At 36.9% G+C, this 21,210-nt stretch overlaps 2 protein-coding genes across 12 annotated transcripts in view; one reads left to right on the forward strand and one right to left on the reverse strand.

Moving 5' to 3' along the window:
* Nucleotides 1–16,163, reverse strand: part of LOC144064577 (DNA (cytosine-5)-methyltransferase 3A-like) — a 28,936-nt gene extending 12,773 nt beyond the window's left edge. For 8 of the 11 annotated variants that reach the window (XM_077587231.1, XM_077587229.1, XM_077587226.1 and 5 more), the window contains exons 1-6: nucleotides 15,941–16,163; nucleotides 12,411–12,619; nucleotides 7,818–7,925; nucleotides 3,117–3,234; nucleotides 1,187–1,224; nucleotides 935–1,051 (exon numbers count right to left, since the gene is read on the reverse strand). In XM_077587231.1, the coding sequence (XP_077443357.1) occupies nucleotides 935–1,051; nucleotides 1,187–1,224; nucleotides 3,117–3,234; nucleotides 7,818–7,925; nucleotides 12,411–12,479 (450 nt within the window). In that variant the 5' untranslated portion in view covers nucleotides 12,480–12,619; nucleotides 15,941–16,163. The remainder of the gene's footprint in view (nucleotides 1–934; nucleotides 1,052–1,186; nucleotides 1,225–3,116; nucleotides 3,235–7,817; nucleotides 7,926–12,410; nucleotides 12,620–15,940) is intronic. The other 3 variants (XM_077587236.1, XM_077587234.1, XM_077587235.1) reach the window with 2 other exon arrangements.
* A 1,292-nt stretch (nucleotides 16,164–17,455) lies between these two features.
* On the forward strand, nucleotides 17,456–20,694 carry LOC144064782 (heat shock 70 kDa protein 1). Its single transcript, XM_077587585.1, has 2 exons — nucleotides 17,456–17,579; nucleotides 17,884–20,694. The coding sequence occupies exon 2, from the start codon at nucleotides 17,913–17,915 to the stop codon at nucleotides 19,791–19,793; it is 1,881 nt and encodes a 626-aa protein (XP_077443711.1). The 5' UTR covers nucleotides 17,456–17,579; nucleotides 17,884–17,912; the 3' UTR covers nucleotides 19,794–20,694.
* The last annotated feature ends 516 nt before the right edge of the window (nucleotides 20,695–21,210 follow it).

Raw genomic sequence — 21,210 nt, forward strand, 5'->3', positions numbered from 1 at the left:
GCGTCTAAAGAAATCCAAATGTTTTTGACATAACCAAACAAATTCAAGTTCAACCACAAAACGAATTAAAGTCGTGTAGTAGTGGCAAAGTACGGAAAAGGTCATACGATTATTATTTTTTTTTTAGACAATTCAAAACAGTTCCTAAATGTTTCATCATTTTTTTGTGACTAAGTATCTCAGTACTAGGAATGATGTAACTACAGTATGGGATAAAAAGAAAGCCCCCATAAAGACACCAAAAGCATTGATTGTTATTTTCCCTTGAGGTGGAAACTCATTATGAGGTTGCTAATTAAAAATAAATTAGTGCATGTATTCAACACACATTTTTGGCTCAATGCAAAAATAAAAAATAAAAAAGAATTAAAAAAAATCACAACGTGTGATGCTTCACTAACTGCATTTTTTACGTTTTTATATATATATAAATATATTTATATATATTATATATATAAATATTTATATATATAATATATATATATATATATATATATATATATATATATATAAAATATATACATAGATATATAGAAATATATATATACATATATTTATATATAATATATATATAAAATATATATATAGAAATATATACATAGATATATATAAATATATTTATATATAATATATATATATAAAATATATATATATAGAAATATATATATAAATATGTATAAACTATGCAATACCGTGCAAAAGATACTTTTATGACAGAAAACTAAGCCGTGACTTCCGTTTATTTGATTCAGTATCTGCACTACAGACAAAACCACAGCTTCCTGCAAATATAGTCTGACATGTCAGCCTAATTTAACATCTTGACAATGTCTTAATTCTCTAGTTGACTAGTTAGCTCTCTTGATAAGCTTCCCTTTTTTGAATTTTCTGAGAAAAATGGAAACATAAGCCTCCATATAACTGGAGCTCACACCTCCATCTTCCAGCGGCTGAGCCATTCTTCTTTCTGTCTTCTGCTGATGTAGTACGGATCCCCAGCCTGGAAAGTCACTCTGGGGACCGGTTTCCTACGCAACCGACCTGTCTCCCCCTGCACACACATCCGAAAAAGCTTTATATTTCCTTTAATGATGACAAATTGCTTGTACTATGCGAGTATTTCACTTTGTATTTGGCATTTGGGAAAAAACAACGCAAAGACATGGGGAGTAACCACTTCACTCACCTCTCTTGGGGAGTCACAGTTTCTGTCGTCTGCTTCATCTACAGAAGGTAAATTACAGGAAGTGAGCAATTTGTACGAATTTAACAAGAGGTTTAATGAGGATCTATATATACATAATACCTCGACATAGGAGTGCCCCGACATACGAGCAATTTGAGATACGAGTAAAATTTCGGGCAAATATTTATCTTGAGATACGAGACAAATTTGGATATACGAGCAGACAGCGGACGCGAGAGGCTGCTCATAAGAACATCATGGCCACTGTTTTTCTGGTCACAACTCCCTCATGTAATGTCTCTACGAGTACTGGGCGGAGCATTGCATTTTTTTCAGTGTTTTTTTCTTCCCTTTAGACAGTGCGAATGGCAGATCCATCGCTAATACGAGAGGAGTATATACTACTTCTCGTTGGCAAGTGGTCATGCGTTATCCTATTGTGAGGACATTTGTGTGAGAGTTGCATTTTTGTCAGTGTTTTTTCCCCCATTAGTCAATACGAATGGCGTAGTTATTCCTAATACGAGAGTTAAGAGAGTATATACTACTTCTCGTTGGCAAGTGGTCGTGCGTTATCCTATTGTGAGCATATTTGTGTGCATCATTTTGGGAATATCTTGAAGGGAAGACAAAAGCAAACAACCCTCGATAGGTTGCATCTCAAAGTCACAGTGGAGGCGGGGCAAATAGAGCCAACCCGGGAGAAGAAAGGTATCAAAATTTAAAAGAATTAACTTTAGTGTAAGGTTAGATTAAATTTATTTTTGAGTGTGTCTGCATTGTAATCCAAGTTCATTTAAATTTGTTTATGTTATGTCACGAGTGCGTTGCCATGCAAAAAGTCCGCCCCCTCTCTCTCTGTCCATCTCTATCCGTTTCTCTCCCCTCCGCGAAATATGTCTAATTTTATTACTATTAAACACATTTCAGTACTATTAAACCACTAGTTATTTGTTACTTTGTTAATAGATGGCGAATTAGAACAAACTAAAATGTTTTTCCAATCCAATATCCTGTTTTGGGTGTTTTTTTCATATGGTTGGAACGAATTAATTTGTTTTGAGTTCATTCCTATGGGAAACCTTCATTTGAGTTACGAGTAAATCGACATACGAGCTCAGTCCCGGAACGAATTAAGCTCGTATCTCGAGGTACCACTGTATATATATATACTGTGTTTTTATTACCTTGCATCCATTCTGTATTTTAAGTCAAACTACCTTTAAAGGGGGCCTGCTATCTGGAAGTTATTTTAGTTCTTTTTTTCCCCTCTCTCTCCCATCAAGACTCAAATGACAGTATAAAATAATAACGATTTCATTTTCAGTTTACTTTTGTCTTCAAACGTCAAATAACGTCAGTCCTTCACTCGGCTGAATGTATAAATCAGCAACAAGTAAATATCTACTGTGCTTTTAGACATGCCGCTAGTCCTCTAGCTGATTAAAGAAGACATGTTTTGCTCATTAAGTGTAGAGAAAAAGAGGTGCATAAATCTGAGATAAGCCGCAAAATTCTAAATTCCAAAAGTGTCTGTTCTTTTTTCCCTTTGGATACTTTATACTGGTCTACAACAGTCTAACATTTTAAAATGCAAAACAGTGCACTCTCATGCACGTTTGGTACACCTACAGCATATATGCATGTGTGGTGGATTTTTTTTCCCCCTGTTTTTTTTTTTTATTTCAACGTCCTGTATTAAGTATTAAAAATAACTTTCGAGTGTATAATGGTTATTCACAGAATCATTTGAAATGGGAGCACACGTAGCAGTGGTGAAGTGGTTAGCACCGCTGCCTCACAGTTCTAAAGTCAAGGGTTCAATACTGCGGTCTGGCCAAGTCCATACTGAGGGGAACCGGCAGACTACCTTTGTTTGCTTTTGGGGCTTCCACTTTGTTACCAGATTACTTTGTACTAAAAGCGATACCCTTATTCCTGTCGTTATGCTCTAGTTTCCGACGCCCACGTTTCTTTCGAGGGGAAGGGGAGGGCTCCAGCTCCTCCGGCAGAGTTGAGGGGGAAGAGGGGTCCGTCATTGCCATCTCCTGAAAAACAGATGGCGCAAACTGCCTAAGTAACCAGCTGCAGGTCACAATTCATCAAAAGACACCCTAATTGCACACAGGCATACACAAATGTACAGTCATTGCGTTACATAGAGTTCATCGTACAAATATATAGAGTAGCTGCAATATTTGCACAAAATGCCTCTAGATTTTAAAACAACAACCAAAGTAGGAACGTGAATGTCCCACAATGTGTGTAATAAACACCCACCCACTCAAGCATGGCGAAATACGAAAGGGAGTAATTTAAATATACCGCGCCTTATAATCCAGTGTACTTTATATATGGAAAAAAATTCAAATGTGTCATTCATTGAGGGTGCGCCTTATAATGCGGTGCGCCTTATAGTCGTGAAACTACGGTAGTGTAGTCGTTGATGAACACGTGTAGGAAATTCTTGCATTAAGCCATAACTAGCTATTTAAGTAGTATGGGAAATGTACGTTTTCTGAAGGTTGTTTAACTGAAACAGTAATATACTACACAATTTTAATATTGTAATCATTGAATACATAATGGAAGAAAAATGTACCAATGAACAGAATCTTTAAACCAATGATTTATGTGGAATTGTGTGGCCTTCAAAAAAGGCTATAAAACTGTTTTATGCGTCAGTGTCGGTCTGTCTAAGCATATAATTTCATTTCAATGTGAAAAGAAAGGGCAAGGAAATGCAAAACTTCAAGGGTAGAATGTACTTCAAAACTGGAAAGTGATAAGCTGAAAGAGGAGACCAAAAAAAGCATTAATGTTGATTAAACGTTTACACGTACAAAAAATACTGTATTTTTCTGCTAATGGTTATTGCTTTCCAAATGTAGTCTAAACACTGAGTGTGCATTCTGGCGCTGTTGCTTACTATTGTTTGCCAATAAATCAATGTTAATGCTGTTTAATTTGATTACAAAATGACAGAGAGGAGCGCAAATGTTGGTGTAATGAAAATACGAACATTTGTACATTCATTCAAACCAAATTAAAGTAACAAGGTTAAATCAATTAACAGGGTGAATTCAGCATCAGGATTTAAAAAAAGAGTGAAAATAAATGTTAAACTAGTTATGCAAAAGTGAAAAAAAGTGAAAAAATAACTTAATTTAAAATAACTTAGCTCAAATGATTAATAAACAGGCAAGGAAAATGATAAATAACTGTAAAATGGTTTGCCTTTAAATGAGTTGAATAACATTAAGTGCCTTTGCTCTGAGCACACGGCAAGAATTGTTTTAATCCCAGGAGTGCATTAAAGCTGCATTAAGCAATTTCCCCCTTATTAGGGATCATAAACACAGTAGTAGGTTGTGGAAGCACATGAGCTGATATAGCTAATATTGTAGCAAACAACTGACTACTTACTTATTCAGCAGAAAGAGAGGAACATGGACTTTCCACTGCAGTCATCTGTGAGATGTAAGTGCATGGCACATGGCAGGCAAGGTTCCCCAATTCCTGAAAAAATCTCGGGATGTTTGTTTCGATTTCTAGATTTTCCGACGGTCTTCCAACTAGCTTCGTGGGAAGCCAGATTTTCGTAACAATATTTTTAAACCCACAGTAATACTGGACTCCCAAACTGGTATTATATTGTAACATACTTTTTCACGTTGTTGTCTATATTGTACATTGCATTGTTGGATTGCTTGATGCAGCTTTAACCTTCAATTTAAAATATTCAATTTACACGACTACTGCAACAACCTCAAATGATTCAGTGTGAAAAAATCCTCATAAAATTTCACACAGTGTCTTTGTCTGATCACCCTAAAAATGAAAAGAATAAATAATACATAACACAACACAAGTAACAAAACAATGCTAGGAAAAGGAATAAAACAAGCAGCCATCATACATTTGATAGTTAAAAAGTACTTTGCACAAAAAATAGTTGAAATATGATTGATACCAATGGCTCGCTTTATATATCTTTGTTATAATGATTAGTAGTTATTTCCTTGAGCAATCACATTTCAACATGTTGACCAAGAGAGATATCCCTAATTAATTAAATACATTAGCAATTATTTTTCAGACAGACTGGTATACTTATGTGCTTTTGTTTATCTGGAATTGGGATAGCTTTTGATAAAAACAAAGAGGGGGGAAAACAAACAACTCTGCACTTTTCATCCTGAAAGATAAATATCTTTACTTTAACCTCAGCTACATCTCACAATTTGACAGTTTTGTTGACATCTACTCCAACAGCACCTGCCTTTAAGAACTAAATGTGTATAGTAACCTCAGTCTCAGTCTGCAGAAGTCTGTGTGTGGCTCCAGTTTCTTAACTAGGTCTACAATGTCTTGTGTGTCTTGTGTCTGTCTTGCTACTGCAACCAAGAAATCTCCCGAATACGGGATTAAATAAATTTCTAATCTAATCTAAAAACATACTTTGGGGTCATGTGTGTGCTTGTGTGACAACCTTTAAAAACGTGAGAAACTGAGGGAAAACAATAGCCACGGAAATGAAACATGGTGTGCGTACTGATATTTAGTTTTAGTCTAAAGAGAGTGAAACAATATACCATGGATGAATAATTTCAGAAAATGAGCACATTTCTAGATAAAGTTTTTTCATGTGGTGAATACAAGTTTGATTTAATATTACTCTCCCCAAAAAGAACAAGGAAAAAAAACACGAGACCTGATCAAATATCTACTTTCAAAGAAAGTTGACAGCGAACCTTAATGCAAGCCAGATGATGTAATACTGCGACATCTTCATATGAATTCAATCTATCCAGAATAATCTTCAACTGTTACAAAGATTTATAAGCACAGCCCTTGAAATGACAACAATTGCATCAAAAACACCACATGTTCCACATATAACACTTGTAGCAGTACACTATGAAATAATGAGCAAAGAAGAGCAATGACTGAAGGAATATTCTTTTTATATTCCTTCTTTACCACAATACCCAACTAGAAGCCATATAATATAACAGACAGAAGTTACAACTGGAACGTAGCATCAGCTACAGCGCAATAAACTGCAACATTGTTTTTTAGGGACAAGCCCACACTAAGTACACCTGATAGTTAGAAAGCACAACATGATCAAACCTGCACATGAATGCGGACAGGTTGACTTAAACTTTCTTTTTGAGTGTGACTGTTTGATCATCTTTACTCACTTATTATTCACAAAACACATTCAGTTGTGTGACCCACTGACACACAAACTCACGCACCAAAATGGACTGCATTCTATGAAACACGAGAAAATAATATGGAACAACGGTATATATTATACTCAGAATAGCAAACTATAAAGTGAAGTATCAGTTCACTAGTGCAGATTTAAACACAATTTGACGGTAAACATTTGGCTCAACTACTAAAAGTGCACTTATTAGCAACGGAGGGACATTTTCTAATAGAGACTCATTCTGGAAAAAAAAATGTTTTACTCTGTTATCATATTGTCCACCAGCAATTAAAAAAAAATAGAATAATTTGTTATTGATCCCCTATAGGGGAAATTCAAGTGTTAATGCAGCACAAGCATAGTCAGAAGTATAGAGAGAGTAAGAGAGAGAGAAAAAAATAATAATATAAATAAATAGCAGCACTGGCAATGTTCCCTCTATTTTTTTGTTTGTCTGGGCAGAAAGACAACCTCCCTGAGCACACTGAGTACCGGTGTGAGCAACATCATCATTGCTCGCTATGGGCGCACACAAGTATCACACCTGCCATAAGCAGGTGTATGTCTACTACACATAAATGATTTAGTAATAATAAAATGTAATGATTAATATCTATGAATGGGCGGCCCGGCGGATGAGTGGTTCACCTCACAGCTAAAAAAAAAAAATGGGGATTTTATTTTGTGCGCTCCATATGATTTGCTGTGCGCAGAGAAGACGAGAGTAGTTCGCAATTGCGCACAGCTTAGAGGGAACATTGAGCAGCAGTAGTAGTAGTTAAATAAAATATGACACGCAAATAACATTTGGCATTGCGGTTTATGAAACAGAATTACTTTGCTCCAAGCTTGGGGACGAAACCCACTGGGAAAGCTTGACACATGATTCAAGGTTAAAATGCTTCATTTGACATATTTCTTTGGGACAAACATGTAGTAAGTATGTAACATTCACATTAAAGTGCAAACACATGCTCTTTGCTCACTTCAGATCTGTTTCTAACTGTACCTCGCCCCCTTTCTTGCTAGCCCCTCATCAGGCTCCTATTACATCCCCCACTGTTGCATACAAAACCTGCAAGGTTGCCATTATAAGATAATCAAGGCTGCCAGAAGTTGCAAACAATTGCTAGCATTTTCTAAGCCTTTTATCAATGTGCAACAACTCCAGGAATGCAGGAAAGCCAACCATGCTAATTACAATTTAAAACAGGCCCGAAGCAAAAAAAGTAGCCACACAAGTTTGTCAAACAGCACCACGTTGTTATGTGCGACAAAGTGACCGTTCTCAGCTCGATGAAATAAAATAAGAGGGCACAGAGCTTAGCAAAGCATTAATAAAGGATCAAAGTAATGAATTTTATGAACCAAGAGTTCAGTGCAACCCTGATGAAAGCAGATTGTACTCACAGGAAGAAATTGTTTGCGTTTCCTGCTTGGACGACCGACTCGCCGCTTGTTTGAAGGGTTCTCCAAGGTCGCCTCCTCTGAGCTGTCCTGGTCCACTCCATCTTCACTCTAGCCAACATAAATGGGCTGGTTAAGAAACTATAGTAAATAGCGACATTGCAAGTATACTTGTCTCTTGTCATTTGAGTGTTGTTTGCGTCTGAGTCATTTCTCTTTCTCTGAAGCCATTTATTCCTCCAGTGAAAAGTCATTTCAGTTTCTTTCCTCCCATTTTAGATATATTAAAACTTGTGTCTAGTGATAGTATGTTTTAGAAATAGTTTTTCCATTCTTCTTGAAGCTCATTCTTTATTAAATTTGCCAACATTAATTGCCTATTATTGCCTAAGTCTGTGTATGTTATAGAACGAATACAGTCTTCCCTCGATTATCGCGACTTCTTTTATTCCCTTCTTGGCAATTTTTTTCTACTATTATTATTATTATTTTTTAAAGGTCATAAAAACTTTATTTATTATTTGTAATAGCGGGGACCCTACTTTGCGTTTTTTCCCGGCCATGTCTGGTTTACATTAACCGGGATATTCGAGGGATTACTGTATTCAGTTCTTGCACATTTGCTGGTGTTATTCCTTAATATTTTCAGTCAACGATGACATTTTGAGCGCACGAGCTGATATCGACATTCCTCACCATGTCAAATGTAACCAATGTAAAAATGAAAAACCCATGTATTATTCTGCATTTCAATATAATTTTCTTCAGCAAGCAAAGAGAAACATTACATATTACAATAATGACATAAAAATGAAATTAAATAGAAGACAAACAGGCTAAATAGGTTTGTGGTTATGTAACATATTACCAGTTACTATACTATACCTGAAACAACACAACTTGTTTACCAAACTCTCAATCTCATACCAACTCATTACCAAATCCATTAAATCTTAACCTTCAATATAACTTCTGAACATCTGCATCAACTTTAAAAGTAGAATTATTGCCACTCTCAATAGGAAAAAATAAAATTAAATCATACTAGTAACAGTTGCTATTCTTAAGTATAAGTCAGCCAACCTTTGAAAACAAAGTGTGACTTATAGTTAGGGAAAATAGTCATTAGTTTCCTGATCAATGTTATCTATTGATAAAAAGGATGCATGTTGAAATATTCTAATTTTCCATATCCTGTTTGTTGACTAGCATGTAAAGATTTAGTACAATGCTTTCCTTTAAATATGTACTTAATAGTACTAAATAGCTCTTTCGGATGCTCCTTGAAAATGTGTCCAAAATTCAAAGTTGGCAGCATAAGTGACACCTTGCCATTGGATTTTCTTAGTGAAATTCATGGTAACATATTCCAACTGATATTTTGAGGATACGCATGATTCCGATCCGATTTCAGTCCTGAATGCAAAATCAATTTAATTTCCACTAATAATAATTTAGGATTGCTGGCCTTAAATCTGATTGTTAACTCTAGTGATGTCAAATCTCAAGCCCTGGTTTAATCCAGACTAACACTGCAAAATTCTTGATCCCTTCCCCTGCTTCCTCTCCCGGACCAGTGATAGGAGAGTGGTTGCTAAGGTGCATAAACTGCTTAGCAACTGTCTCTCACAGGATTGCCGCGCTGACTAAATGCTCTACTGTCACTTCCTGGATAATCATTCAGTCCAGCAAGCAGCATGTTGTCTGCTAGGTTGCCTTTCAATATGCCAAAGTAACATCTCTTAAGTGGATCAAATATTGAAAGCCTGAAAGTCAAAGGACATGGTTGAGGCATTAAAGCTATACATTGAAAAGCATTCAAACATGTCAATGTTAGCAAGTGTCAAAGTGCACAAACACACAGACAGATCAATCTGTTCTTATATCTTTGGTCTATTTCTGACTCATGGCAGGTTATTTTGGGCAGCTGCAGTTGCTAAGCAACCAGACTGCAAACCAGGTTGAGAAGAGGAGGATCCCATCAGCATCAGACAGCATGTCCTCTTTCTTTCTTTCTCTTTCCACATCCACACCTAACTTCCTCTTTCCATTTTCCTTTCTAGCACTGTTTTCTATCTCACTCTGCCCTGCTGAGTTATCAATGGACAAACATTTATCAAAAGGGGGGGGGGGGGCATTATTAGTTGTAAGAATAGTTCATTGAGACATGTTAAATATGGTGAAAATGTCCAAATTTACATGTATTTAACCCAACATTGCTTCCTATATGAGAAGTTTTAGTTTGTACAAGTGTGCACAAAGGTACATTATTTTTGGTATCTTATTTTATATTATAGTAAAAGGAAAAGTAGTTCTCCAAAATACTGTAAATTGAGTGAAAAAAAATATTTAAGCACAGAGTAAGTTAAGGTCTTGATTTATTTATAACATAAGAGAAATACAATTTTTGTTGTTTTAGGTCCGACAGTTGATTTTAATTATTTGGTGCAGAAACATTAGTAACTGTAAGAATAGTTAATTGAGATATGTTAAATATGGTAAAAATGTCCAAATTTACATGTATTTAACCCAAAATTGCTTCTTATATGAGAAGTTTTAATTTGTACAAGTGTGCACAAAGGTACATTATTGTTGGTATCTTGTTTTATATTATAGTCATCATTTGATATTACACAAAAGGAAAAAGTAGTCCTCCAAAATACTGTAAATTGAGTGGAAAAAAATATTGAAGCACAGAGTAAGTTAAGGTCTTGATTTATTAATAACATAAGGGAAACACAATTTTTGTAGTTTTAGGTCCAACAGTTAATTTTAATTCTTTGGTGCAGAAATATTATTAGCTGTAAGAATAGTTAATTGAGACATGTTAAATATGGGAAAAAAATCTAAATTTACATGTATTTAACCCAAAATTGCTTCCTATATGAGAAGTTTTAAGGCAAAAAGGTACATTATTGTTGGTTGTTTTATATTATAGTCATAATTTGTTATTACACAAGTAAAAGGAAAAAGTAGTCCTCCAAAATACTGTAAATTGAGTGGAAAAAAAATATTGAAGGTCTTGATTTATTTATAACATTATGGAAACACAATTTTTGTTGTTTTAGGTCCGACTGCTCCTTTTAATTCTCTGGTCCAGAATTCAAAATTAATATTTTTTTTCTTTACGTCAAAGTTTTTTAAATACTCTCTCTGGCAAAGACTACTTGATGTTTGTGCTTACTTAAATTAGTAACAATAGCTGTCATACCCAACTATAACAACTGAGGAGTTAATTAATGTCCATTGTATGTAATTTAATGCCGTGTGAATGCATAAATATTTAGATAGTGCCAACAAACATCATGGTAACCTAAATAAATGAGTTTAATCAAAGCAAAGTAATCTATTAAGGGTGTTAGATTAACTTGTTTTGTTTATACAAGTGGAACATTACAGTATCCGAACCAGTCAGATGGTGTTTATATATCCACTATATATTCCACTTTGCAGCTTAGACTTATTCCTGCTCCTGTTGAATGGGCACAGTGAATGTAAATTTGACTTGTAAAATAGTAAAAAAATCTCCAGTATTTACATTGGATTGGTATGGCAGAGTTATGAGAGAGGCAAAATAATATGGAAGTGGTGAAAGATGAATTCTGTAGCCAAAGGAATAAGTGACAGCTGAATGATAAACGTAGTAAAAAATGTGTCTCATAAATTGACAGTCAGTCCAACCCACCTTTTGCAGAAAGCAACAGGGTTTCAGTCTATAGTTTTGTGTTGAAATTCTGGAGTTTGTGGATGGCGATATTAACCAGAATTGTTATTTATTAGAAAGCTGCATGAATAGCAGCCCAATGAACTGAAAATGAATGCTTAATAACAGCTGGATAACAAAACTGCTGCAGGATTTTAAGAACTTTTTGAAGACTAAACCAAGACAAATATTTGACTAAAAGTTACTTAGTTGCAAAATCCATAAGAACTCAGCGTGATAAGCAACAATTACTGAAATCTGAAACGGGAAATAACATTTTCACTCCCATTTCAAATGAAAAAATAAAGCATTCATCATGTTGCTGAATTTTAAGAACTTTTTTAAGACTAAACCAAGACAAATATTTGACTAAAGGTTACTTAGTTGCAAAATCCTGTGAATCAATTCAAAAAATCAGTGTGATAAGCAACAATTACTGAAATCTGAAACAGGAAATAACATTTTCACTCCCATTTCAAATCAAAAGAAAAAAAAGTATTCATCATTGCCTTATAGAGCAAGTTTAACATAATTTTCACAAGGAAATTTGCTAAAAAAGGACTGTGCAGCTATGATGCGTTCATGAATTTGATCAGCAATCATTGTTTCCGTGTTTAATTTCACAGCGGTTAGTTTTAAATGACTGTTAATGTCAAATTGAATGTTACTACAATCAGAATTTTTTTATGATGATAAAAGTTGGGAGTAGAAAACAGTGAAAAGTGCTTAATTTGCATGACCACCAAAACAGGCAGGTTTCAACAGGTCATTGTGCAAAGTGTAATATATTTCATCATGCTTGGGGTATTTTGACAAAATGTCACGTACATTGTTTAGTCACATTTGAAATGTTTCTCGAGACACCAAAATATTTTTCAAAGTGTTTTTCTTACCAAAATGTTGGAAGTTTTGTTTTCTGGTGTCTGGGGCAGTTCGCTGACTGCAGGACTGTTGGACGGCATGACAAAAGCGAATTGAAAAAGTCAAAAATAAAAATGGAAAAAAAATCAAAGTCCCCCAGAAGAAGCAGGTGCGTCGTCATTCAATCCGATGCCCCTCAAACTGTCTGACAATCATTCAGTCACGTAGTCCTTCCCCTCTCCTAAAATAAGAGAAAAAAGCAAAACACATACGTGAATAAAACGGCAAGCTTACAGTATTTTCCAATACATCACACCTTTTTTTCATAGTTTGGCCGGCTTGCGACTAATAACCACCAAAAGCCATTTTTTAGAACAAACTGTAATGTTACATTAACAGGTCCCTATTCAGCCTGTTGTTCTCCATGTAACTATTTTTACATTAAAGTATGTTTGCTCTTGTTTTCTGATCTAATAAAAAAAATTGCCCTTCATAAAAGTGACTTATGTATATATCTACTTTTTTCCTCTTCACAGTGCATTATTTGGCTGGCACGTTTTAAAGAGGACGGCAATTCCACATAAGACAGCTACAATTTCACAGCCAGTCGTGCCTGACCACAGCATTGTCGAAGCGCTTAGCCAATGTGGCAAGAGGCTACTAAGCCGGTATCTTCAGTTAATGAGCTGGTGATAACAGCTCGTGACCTAAATATGTCTACGGACCAGATGCATTTATCATGGGAGTAGTATCTTCAAGGACACATCTTGGTTTCTCCTGAAAATTGAGATTTGCACCTAAAAACCAAATGGACTGTTTTTTTACACTTTACACAGCCTTCAATTTAATTTCAGGAAGATAATGGCAATACATAATTTAAACTAATGAGGTTTTAACTTAGTTTCAATTGAAATTGAAATTCACCATTGATTTGTGTCCAGAAATTGCATACTTTTTAAACCAGTGTTTCCCAACCACTGAGCAATGGTCAGGTGTGTCAAGGGAAATTGCAAGAAATCATACAATGTTATATTTAGAGATTTGAAAAAAAAAAGAAGTAATATAACGAGATTAAAATTTAACTGATACAAGGTTAAAATCAAAATATAATGAATGTTAAATTATAGATTATACAAGATTCAAATGGTGAAACAGTCATTTGTTGCTTATTTTCTCTAACATGAACCAGAAGTTTGGTTTCCAGGGGTTCAACGTTTGGCTGTGTGAGCACATTTTTTTGCATAATATTAGAAGATTTAAGTAATATTTGGAGAAAATACATAAAAGTGTAGGATCAAAAACATGCCAATACTAATTTTTGCATCACTCAAACTGGAAGTTGTTCAGGGTCCACAGACATCAACTTTTGGTGACATTATGTCACAGTGAACATTTTTATTTTGAAGGTTTTTGTCATTCCTAATGATAAAACTTTGATGAGAATGACTATTATTAATATAGGCGACATCGTTTTTAAATGAAAATATTTTCAGATGGTCGCAAGATTTTTTTCAATGCAGTGTGCCGCAGCTCAAAAAATGTTGGGAAAAACTGCCCTACACAACACAATGATTTATGCATCTTTCATGTAATACAGACCACTGTTTAAATTCCACGTAATCTATAAAAATAATTAGAATTTATGCTTGAATTTTACCTCACCTGATATCCTTCCACTTTCTATAACAAATGTCCTCACTAGGAGGGGGGTCAGCTGAGGCCTATGATGACCAAATAGCGGATGATCATTTGTTAGAGACTGTTAATTTTAATTTTACAACCTTCCACTCACCACTTTATTATGCCCATTCAAAGAGCAGTCAACAACCGCGACACAAATAAACTCAGATCAGTGTTCCATAATGCTTATCTTATTAAAAGTTGCAGACAAAAACTAGACAATAAAAACGATCGCACTGTCAACATCAGGACTGAATACACACTAACTTAGACAAGAGAAAGACCACAAATTAGTCAAGGGCCAGTCCCATTTTTTTATACTGCCTGCCCTCATTAGGGTCACAATGTGAACAATCGTTAACAAGTCTATAATTACCCGAGAATGTTTTGGGAATACGTTTAGAAAGACGAGTGTCTGTAGAAAACCCACACAAGCATGCAAGACTGAACTGACATTCAAATTCCTCCAATGGAAATGCAGACAAGCGAATCACTACGTTTCTGGGTTAACATCATAAACCTTCACATTGAAATCCAATTTCACATCATAACTAACAAGTGCAAGTATTATTTCCATGTGATGTATACTTTGTTGTCAAACTTAGACCAAATAAAATAGTTTCCAACCCCCATCCTCTCAAAAACTGGACCACTGATTTAATTCATAAATCTCTCAATTTTAAATATATTTATGTCACTTCTTACACTGACGTCAGCCACTGTAAAGAAAGTCAGGCCAGTGGAAAACTATGGGTGGAAACTTTGCAAAAAAAAGGGTGTACCATAACCATCCAAGACCCAACTGGGGGTCTTCAAAGCTCAAGTGGCAGGTCTTATTCCAAGTGTGCATGTAGGTCAAATACAACAAGACCACACAATCCTATAGAAAGTATATATGTAACAGAAATTCTTTCAGCTGTTTTGCCAAAAGGCTTTTAAATGCATACTCCTGTCAAAGTTCTTAATACAAGCCTGAACTGGTTGGCGAAAATGGTTGCCTGGGGGGTGAAAAAGCATCATTGATAAGTCAACATAGTAAGAAGAAGCACCTGGTTAAAGAAACAGTACATAAGAATAAGAAAAACAATTTATTTAGGCACTTCTCAAGTTATTTCTGCTATTGGATCATCTCTAATAATGCAACAATGCAAATGTAAAAGAACCCATGTGATGAACTTTACTCAAACTCAATGATGATGCTCACAAACAACAATAATCTATAAAATAGAGGAGGGGCTAAAAGTTCTGCGTACGAGACCAAACTTTTATTTTAGAAGCGCATGCCGGAAATGCAGTTAAATTCTTAAACTAGCAAGACTACTCCAGCTTTATAACAATTAATATTAAGAGCAACCACACGCGGCCTTTGGCTGATGACTCCCAACAACAACAAAAAGGTTTAATCCCGATCACGAAGGTTGATGTGCGTTGTATTTGAGTGTGTGTTGTGAGGCGATAAGCTTGGCTAGGTCAGGTAAAACACACACACACTTGGACCGAATGGACCCGTTCACCCCGGACGCACGTTCCCGTATGCTCGCTCGCTCGACCGCCCGCCGCGGAGTCGACAGTTCGGCTCGCGGATGTGTCTATCAGCCGAAAGGGACTGCTAGCCTTTTCCCTTTTGAATGTTACCTGGCCGGGATCGGCTTATACATACACTCCGTTGTAATATGTTAGCATTAGACCCCCGCCCTCCAGCCCCATGTTTGATTTGACATTCCTCCCACCCTCCCTTAAAAAAAAATCTCCCAAGTTCACTCATAGGTTTCCCGCAGAAGCTCCAACCCTCAAGCGTTTGGTTGCAATGGCTATCGTGGGTGGTTGTGGTTCGAAGCGAAACCCAACAGCTGCAAGCCCAAAATGTAATCATTGTATTTACCGTATGGTCCGACCCTGACGGCCGTCGTTTTCCCCTCCTCGCGTTCACTCCCGACCTCTCTCTCCCTCACTCTCTCTCTCTCTCACACTCTCTCGCTCTCACTCTCGCTCACTCTCTCTCTCTCCCTCCCTCGCGCTCTATCGGGGTCTTCTCGGTCCGCTGATGTCTCGCGAACACCCGCCTGCTTCCGTCTCTCTCGTTCTCTCTCTCCCTCTCTTTCTCATCAACCGCATACGTTGCAGTACTACTAGATGGTCTCCGCGGGGTCTTAAAGCCTGCCCACATCTGCGAGTGTGTGTGTGTTTGGATGAGTGAAGACCCTATAGTTAAAGGGAAAAATAATAATAATAAAAAAATACAAATACGTATATATATATATATATATATATATATATATATATATATATATATATATATATATAATAAATAATGTGATAAACCAAACTACAGGTGACTTTAAGTGAAATCATGCACATTATTTATTATATTATATATAGTTTTATATATATATATATATATATATATATATATATATATATATATATATTTATATATATATATACATATATATATATATATATATATATATATTTATATATATATACATATATATATATATATATACATATATATGATATAATAAATAATGTGATAAACCAAACTACAGGTGACTTTAAGTAAAATCATGCACATTATTTATTATATTATATAGTTATATATATATATATATATATATATATATATATATATATATATATAATAAATAATGTGATAAAGGTTTATCACATTATTTATTATATTATATATAGTTATATATATATATATATATAACTATATATAATATAATAAATAATGTGATAAACCAAACTACAGGTGACTTTAAGTGAAATCATGCACATTATTTATTATATTATATATAGTTATATATATATATATATATATATATATATATATATATATATATATATATATATAATATATAATATAATAAATAATGTGATAAACCAAACTACAGGTGACTTTAAGTGAAATCATGCGCAATACATAAAATATACTCTGTCAAGACAAGTGACGTTGTTAGAGAACTTTTTAAGATGTTCATTATGCGTTATTGCTGAGCATTGTGCTGATTGCATAAGCTTCGTGTACAGCAGTTTCAAGATATTATGATCTTAAATTGTTTAAAACAAAAACATGTTTAGGTTCAGGTGAAAGAGCAAATAAGTGTGTCACTTCAACCCTGAAAATAAATCCAGCATATATAACATTATAAAATATATATATAATATTATTTTAATACCACATATTTGAACAAATTTTGTCATCCACTCAAATACTCCCGCATAGAGTAGTCGTCATTCTCGCTTTATCTCGACGATTCCACAGCCTTCTGGATAAAGTTACGTTAACGTCTAGTGAGGTAATCCATCTATTCTTTCAAAATAAGAGTCAGGCTTTTTCCACTTAACATTAGTGAAGCCCGTATTTGACAACCTCTTTTTGTTATTGTGAAAGCCACAACGAAACGTCTAGACTTGTCCAGTGACATCTACGCGAGTATAAAAGCAGTTTCAGGCCCCTTCAGACACAAGAACTAAGGAGCCATAATATCCAGCGACTTCAAGGAGAACTTTCAGATGTGAGTTGATACTTTCTTTCTGTAAAATATTTCATACTAGAAATCTTAAAGCCTGTTCAGTTGAACTTTTTGCCTTGAATTTTGACTTATTTGTTTCTAGAATTTTCTGCTTAAAATCTTATGTAGTATTATGATGTTGTTTGCCATTATTTAGTAATTATTTTGTAAAGATGAGTTTTCCACATTTAAAATACTACTTAAAGTAAGGAATAAGTAAAACTGTCAATTGGAAAAGGGAAAAAATATTAAAATTAAGGTTTGACTGAATAGATGATTGATGTGTAATGTGTTGTTCCCCAAACAGACGAGCATCTTGACAGTCAAACTTACAAAATGGTCTCAGCAAAAGGCATCGCAATTGGCATCGACCTGGGAACCACATACTCCTGCGTGGGTGTTTTCCAGCATGGAAAAGTGGAGATCATCGCCAACGACCAGGGCAACAGGACCACCCCCAGCTACGTGGCGTTCACCGACACCGAAAGGCTCATCGGCGACGCCGCCAAGAACCAGGTGGCGTTGAACCCCAGCAATACAGTTTTTGACGCCAAGAGACTGATCGGAAGGAGGTTCGATGATCCGGTGGTGCAAGCGGACAGTAAGCACTGGCCTTTCAAGGTGGTCCAAGATGGAGGCAAACCCAAAATCCAGGTGCAGTACAAAGGGGAGGAAAAGGCTTTCAATCCAGAGGAGATCTCCTCCATGGTGCTGGTTAAAATGAAGGAGACGGCCGAAGCTTACCTAGGTCAGCAGGTGTCTAGCGCCGTGGTCACCGTTCCCGCTTACTTCAACGATTCCCAACGGCAGGCCACCAAAGATGCCGGGGTCATTGCCGGACTGAACATTCTGAGGATCATCAACGAGCCGACGGCGGCCGCCATCGCCTACGGTCTTGACAAAAGCCATTCGGGAGAACGCAACGTCCTGATCTTTGACTTGGGCGGCGGCACGTTTGACGTGTCCATCCTTGCCATCGACGGTGGCATTTTCGAGGTCAAAGCCACCGCCGGAGACACTCATCTTGGCGGAGAAGACTTTGACAACCGCATGGTGGAGCACTTTGTGGCTGAATTCAAGAGGAAGCATAAGAAGGACATTGGTCAGAACAAAAGGGCTTTGAGGAGGCTCCGCACCGCCTGCGAGAGGGCCAAGAGAACACTGTCCTCCAGCTCCCAAGCCAACATCGAGATCGACTCCCTCTTCGAGGGCATCGACTTTTACACCCACATCACCAGAGCTCGCTTTGAGGAGCTTTGCTCGGACCTGTTCAGGGGAACGCTGGAGCCAGTGGAGAAAGCCCTGAAAGATGCCAAGATGGACAAGGGCCAAATCCAGGACGTTGTCTTGGTCGGCGGGTCCACGCGAATCCCCAGAATCCAGAAGCTCCTGCAAGATTTCTTCAACGGCAGGGAGCTGAACAAGAGCATCAACCCGGATGAAGCAGTGGCTTATGGAGCTGCCGTCCAGGCCGCCATCTTGACCGGAGACACCTCGAGCAACGTGCAGGACGTGCTTCTTCTAGACGTGGCGCCTCTGTCGCTGGGCATCGAGACCGCCGGAGGAGTTATGACGCCGCTCATCAAACGCAACACCACCATCCCCACCAAGCAGACCCAGATTTTCAGCACCTATTCTGATAATCAGCCTGGTGTCCTCATCCAGGTCTTAGAAGGTGAGAGAGCCATGACTAAGGATAACAACCTACTGGGAAGGTTTGAGCTGAGCGGAATCCCGCCAGCGCCACGTGGCGTGCCTCAAATCGAGGTTACCTTTGACGTGGACGCCAACGGCATCCTCAACGTTTCGGCGGTGGACAAAAGCACCGGCAAGGAGAACAAGATCACCATCACCAACGACAAAGGCCGTCTGAGCAAAGAGGAAATAGAGAAGATGGTGGACGACGCCCAAAAGTACAAAGGTGAGGACGACGTGCAGCGGGACAAGATCGCCGCCAAGAACGCCCTGGAGTCGTACGCCTTTGGTGTGAAAAGCAGCGTGCAGGATGAGAAAGTGGCGGCCAAGTTGAGCGAGGACGACAAGAAGACGCTGATGGACAAGTGTGAACAGACCCTCAACTGGCTGGAGAATAACCAGCTGGCCGACAAAGAGGAGTTCCAGGACCGCCAAAAAGAGTTGGAGCGAGTGTGTCAGCCAATTATTAGCAAGTTGTACCAGGGGGCGGAGCCTGCTAGTGACTGCGGTAGTCAGGCCTAGGCCGGTGGCCAGGGACTCACTATTGAAGAGGACATTTAAGAGTCTAAGACAATATAAAATGCAAATTTAACATGTACAGTTTGTCGTATACATAGTTAATTATATGTTGGGTTTATTCTGGGATGTTACTATGTTTATTAAGCCTTTAATAGGTAATGAAGCCATAAATTAATTTGTGCTATAGTTTATGTTGGGACCGAGTAAGCTCAAGGACACTTTCCCCCCACAGCTGCTTTCGAGGCCAGTTAATTGTTTTCAGGACTATTGACTGAACAGGACACCATGTTCCAGGCCGAGACTGTTGATCTGAGTTGGCAATGAAGATCTACAAGGGACTCTTAATTGCTATGACTTGGATTCCGGCAGATGGCCATAATCGAATCAACTTCCGAAAATACTCGCATTATTGTTTAAAAAATATGGTCGCTCTGTTTACCTTATAAAGAAATTATGCTTATTTGTGAAAATTCTTACGCAGTTGTTTTGGTTTCCGATCCGCTCGGGTCACCTTGTATGCTTACTTGTGCAATTTCTTACGCAGGTGTTTTGGGTTCCGATCTAATGAGATTGATGTGGTAGTTGTTTTTTTTACCTTAATGGTGTTATTCGGTTAGCTTATGCAATTGTTTGAATCAAATTACCTCAAATGTTTTGATTATGCGCCGACTAAATTAACAGGGGAAGATGCCGTTTCTTTACAATCATCCTGGACGAGGGCGAGTTGGGAGTGATTTTCCTTGCAAGTTGTAGCGTGTATGTTAATGATGTCTCCCTGTTTTGATTAAAGTGTATTGATAATAAACCTATCATTGTATAATAAATTCTGGTTAAGTCTGAATGACTGTGTCCATACAACAGTAATTGTGATACCCCAAAAATAAAAGTGAATTAGTTGACCTAATGTAATGAGTTTATGTTCTCATTTATCATGTCATTTCAAATATTAATCAGCATTTAGTAATTTAAAAAAATACCTACATTCAATACATTTTTATCAGATACTTTGCGGTTTGTTGACACCTAGAAAGGGAATGCTAAACTCAGGTTGACCTATGGGAAGTTAAACACTCATTAGGCAGTGCATCCGAGGTCATACCTTGACTGACTTCAAAGGTTGCGATGGGTTATTTATAGTCTGTCGTCGAGGTTGCAGACGATAACAATGACATGCATTCAGTTTATAGCTTAAGGGTCTTACTTCTTTGTCTTTGTCAATTGCAGTCATGACCTCCGGGAGCTCTGGGAAAAGTGAGAAAAGCTCGTTTATGACAATGAGGGCATTAAATCTAGAATAGTTGAAAGTCGACCAAAAAATAGGTTGGCCTCCAAACTGACCTCATATGAACCAGACATTATCTATGTTGTCTGTGTTAATTAAATAAATAGTTGTATGCACTAGTCATACAACTGATCCAGC

The sequence above is a fragment of the Stigmatopora argus genome, chromosome 19 (assembly GCF_051989625.1).
Source record: "Stigmatopora argus isolate UIUO_Sarg chromosome 19, RoL_Sarg_1.0, whole genome shotgun sequence".
NCBI lineage: Eukaryota > Metazoa > Chordata > Actinopteri > Syngnathiformes > Syngnathidae > Stigmatopora > Stigmatopora argus.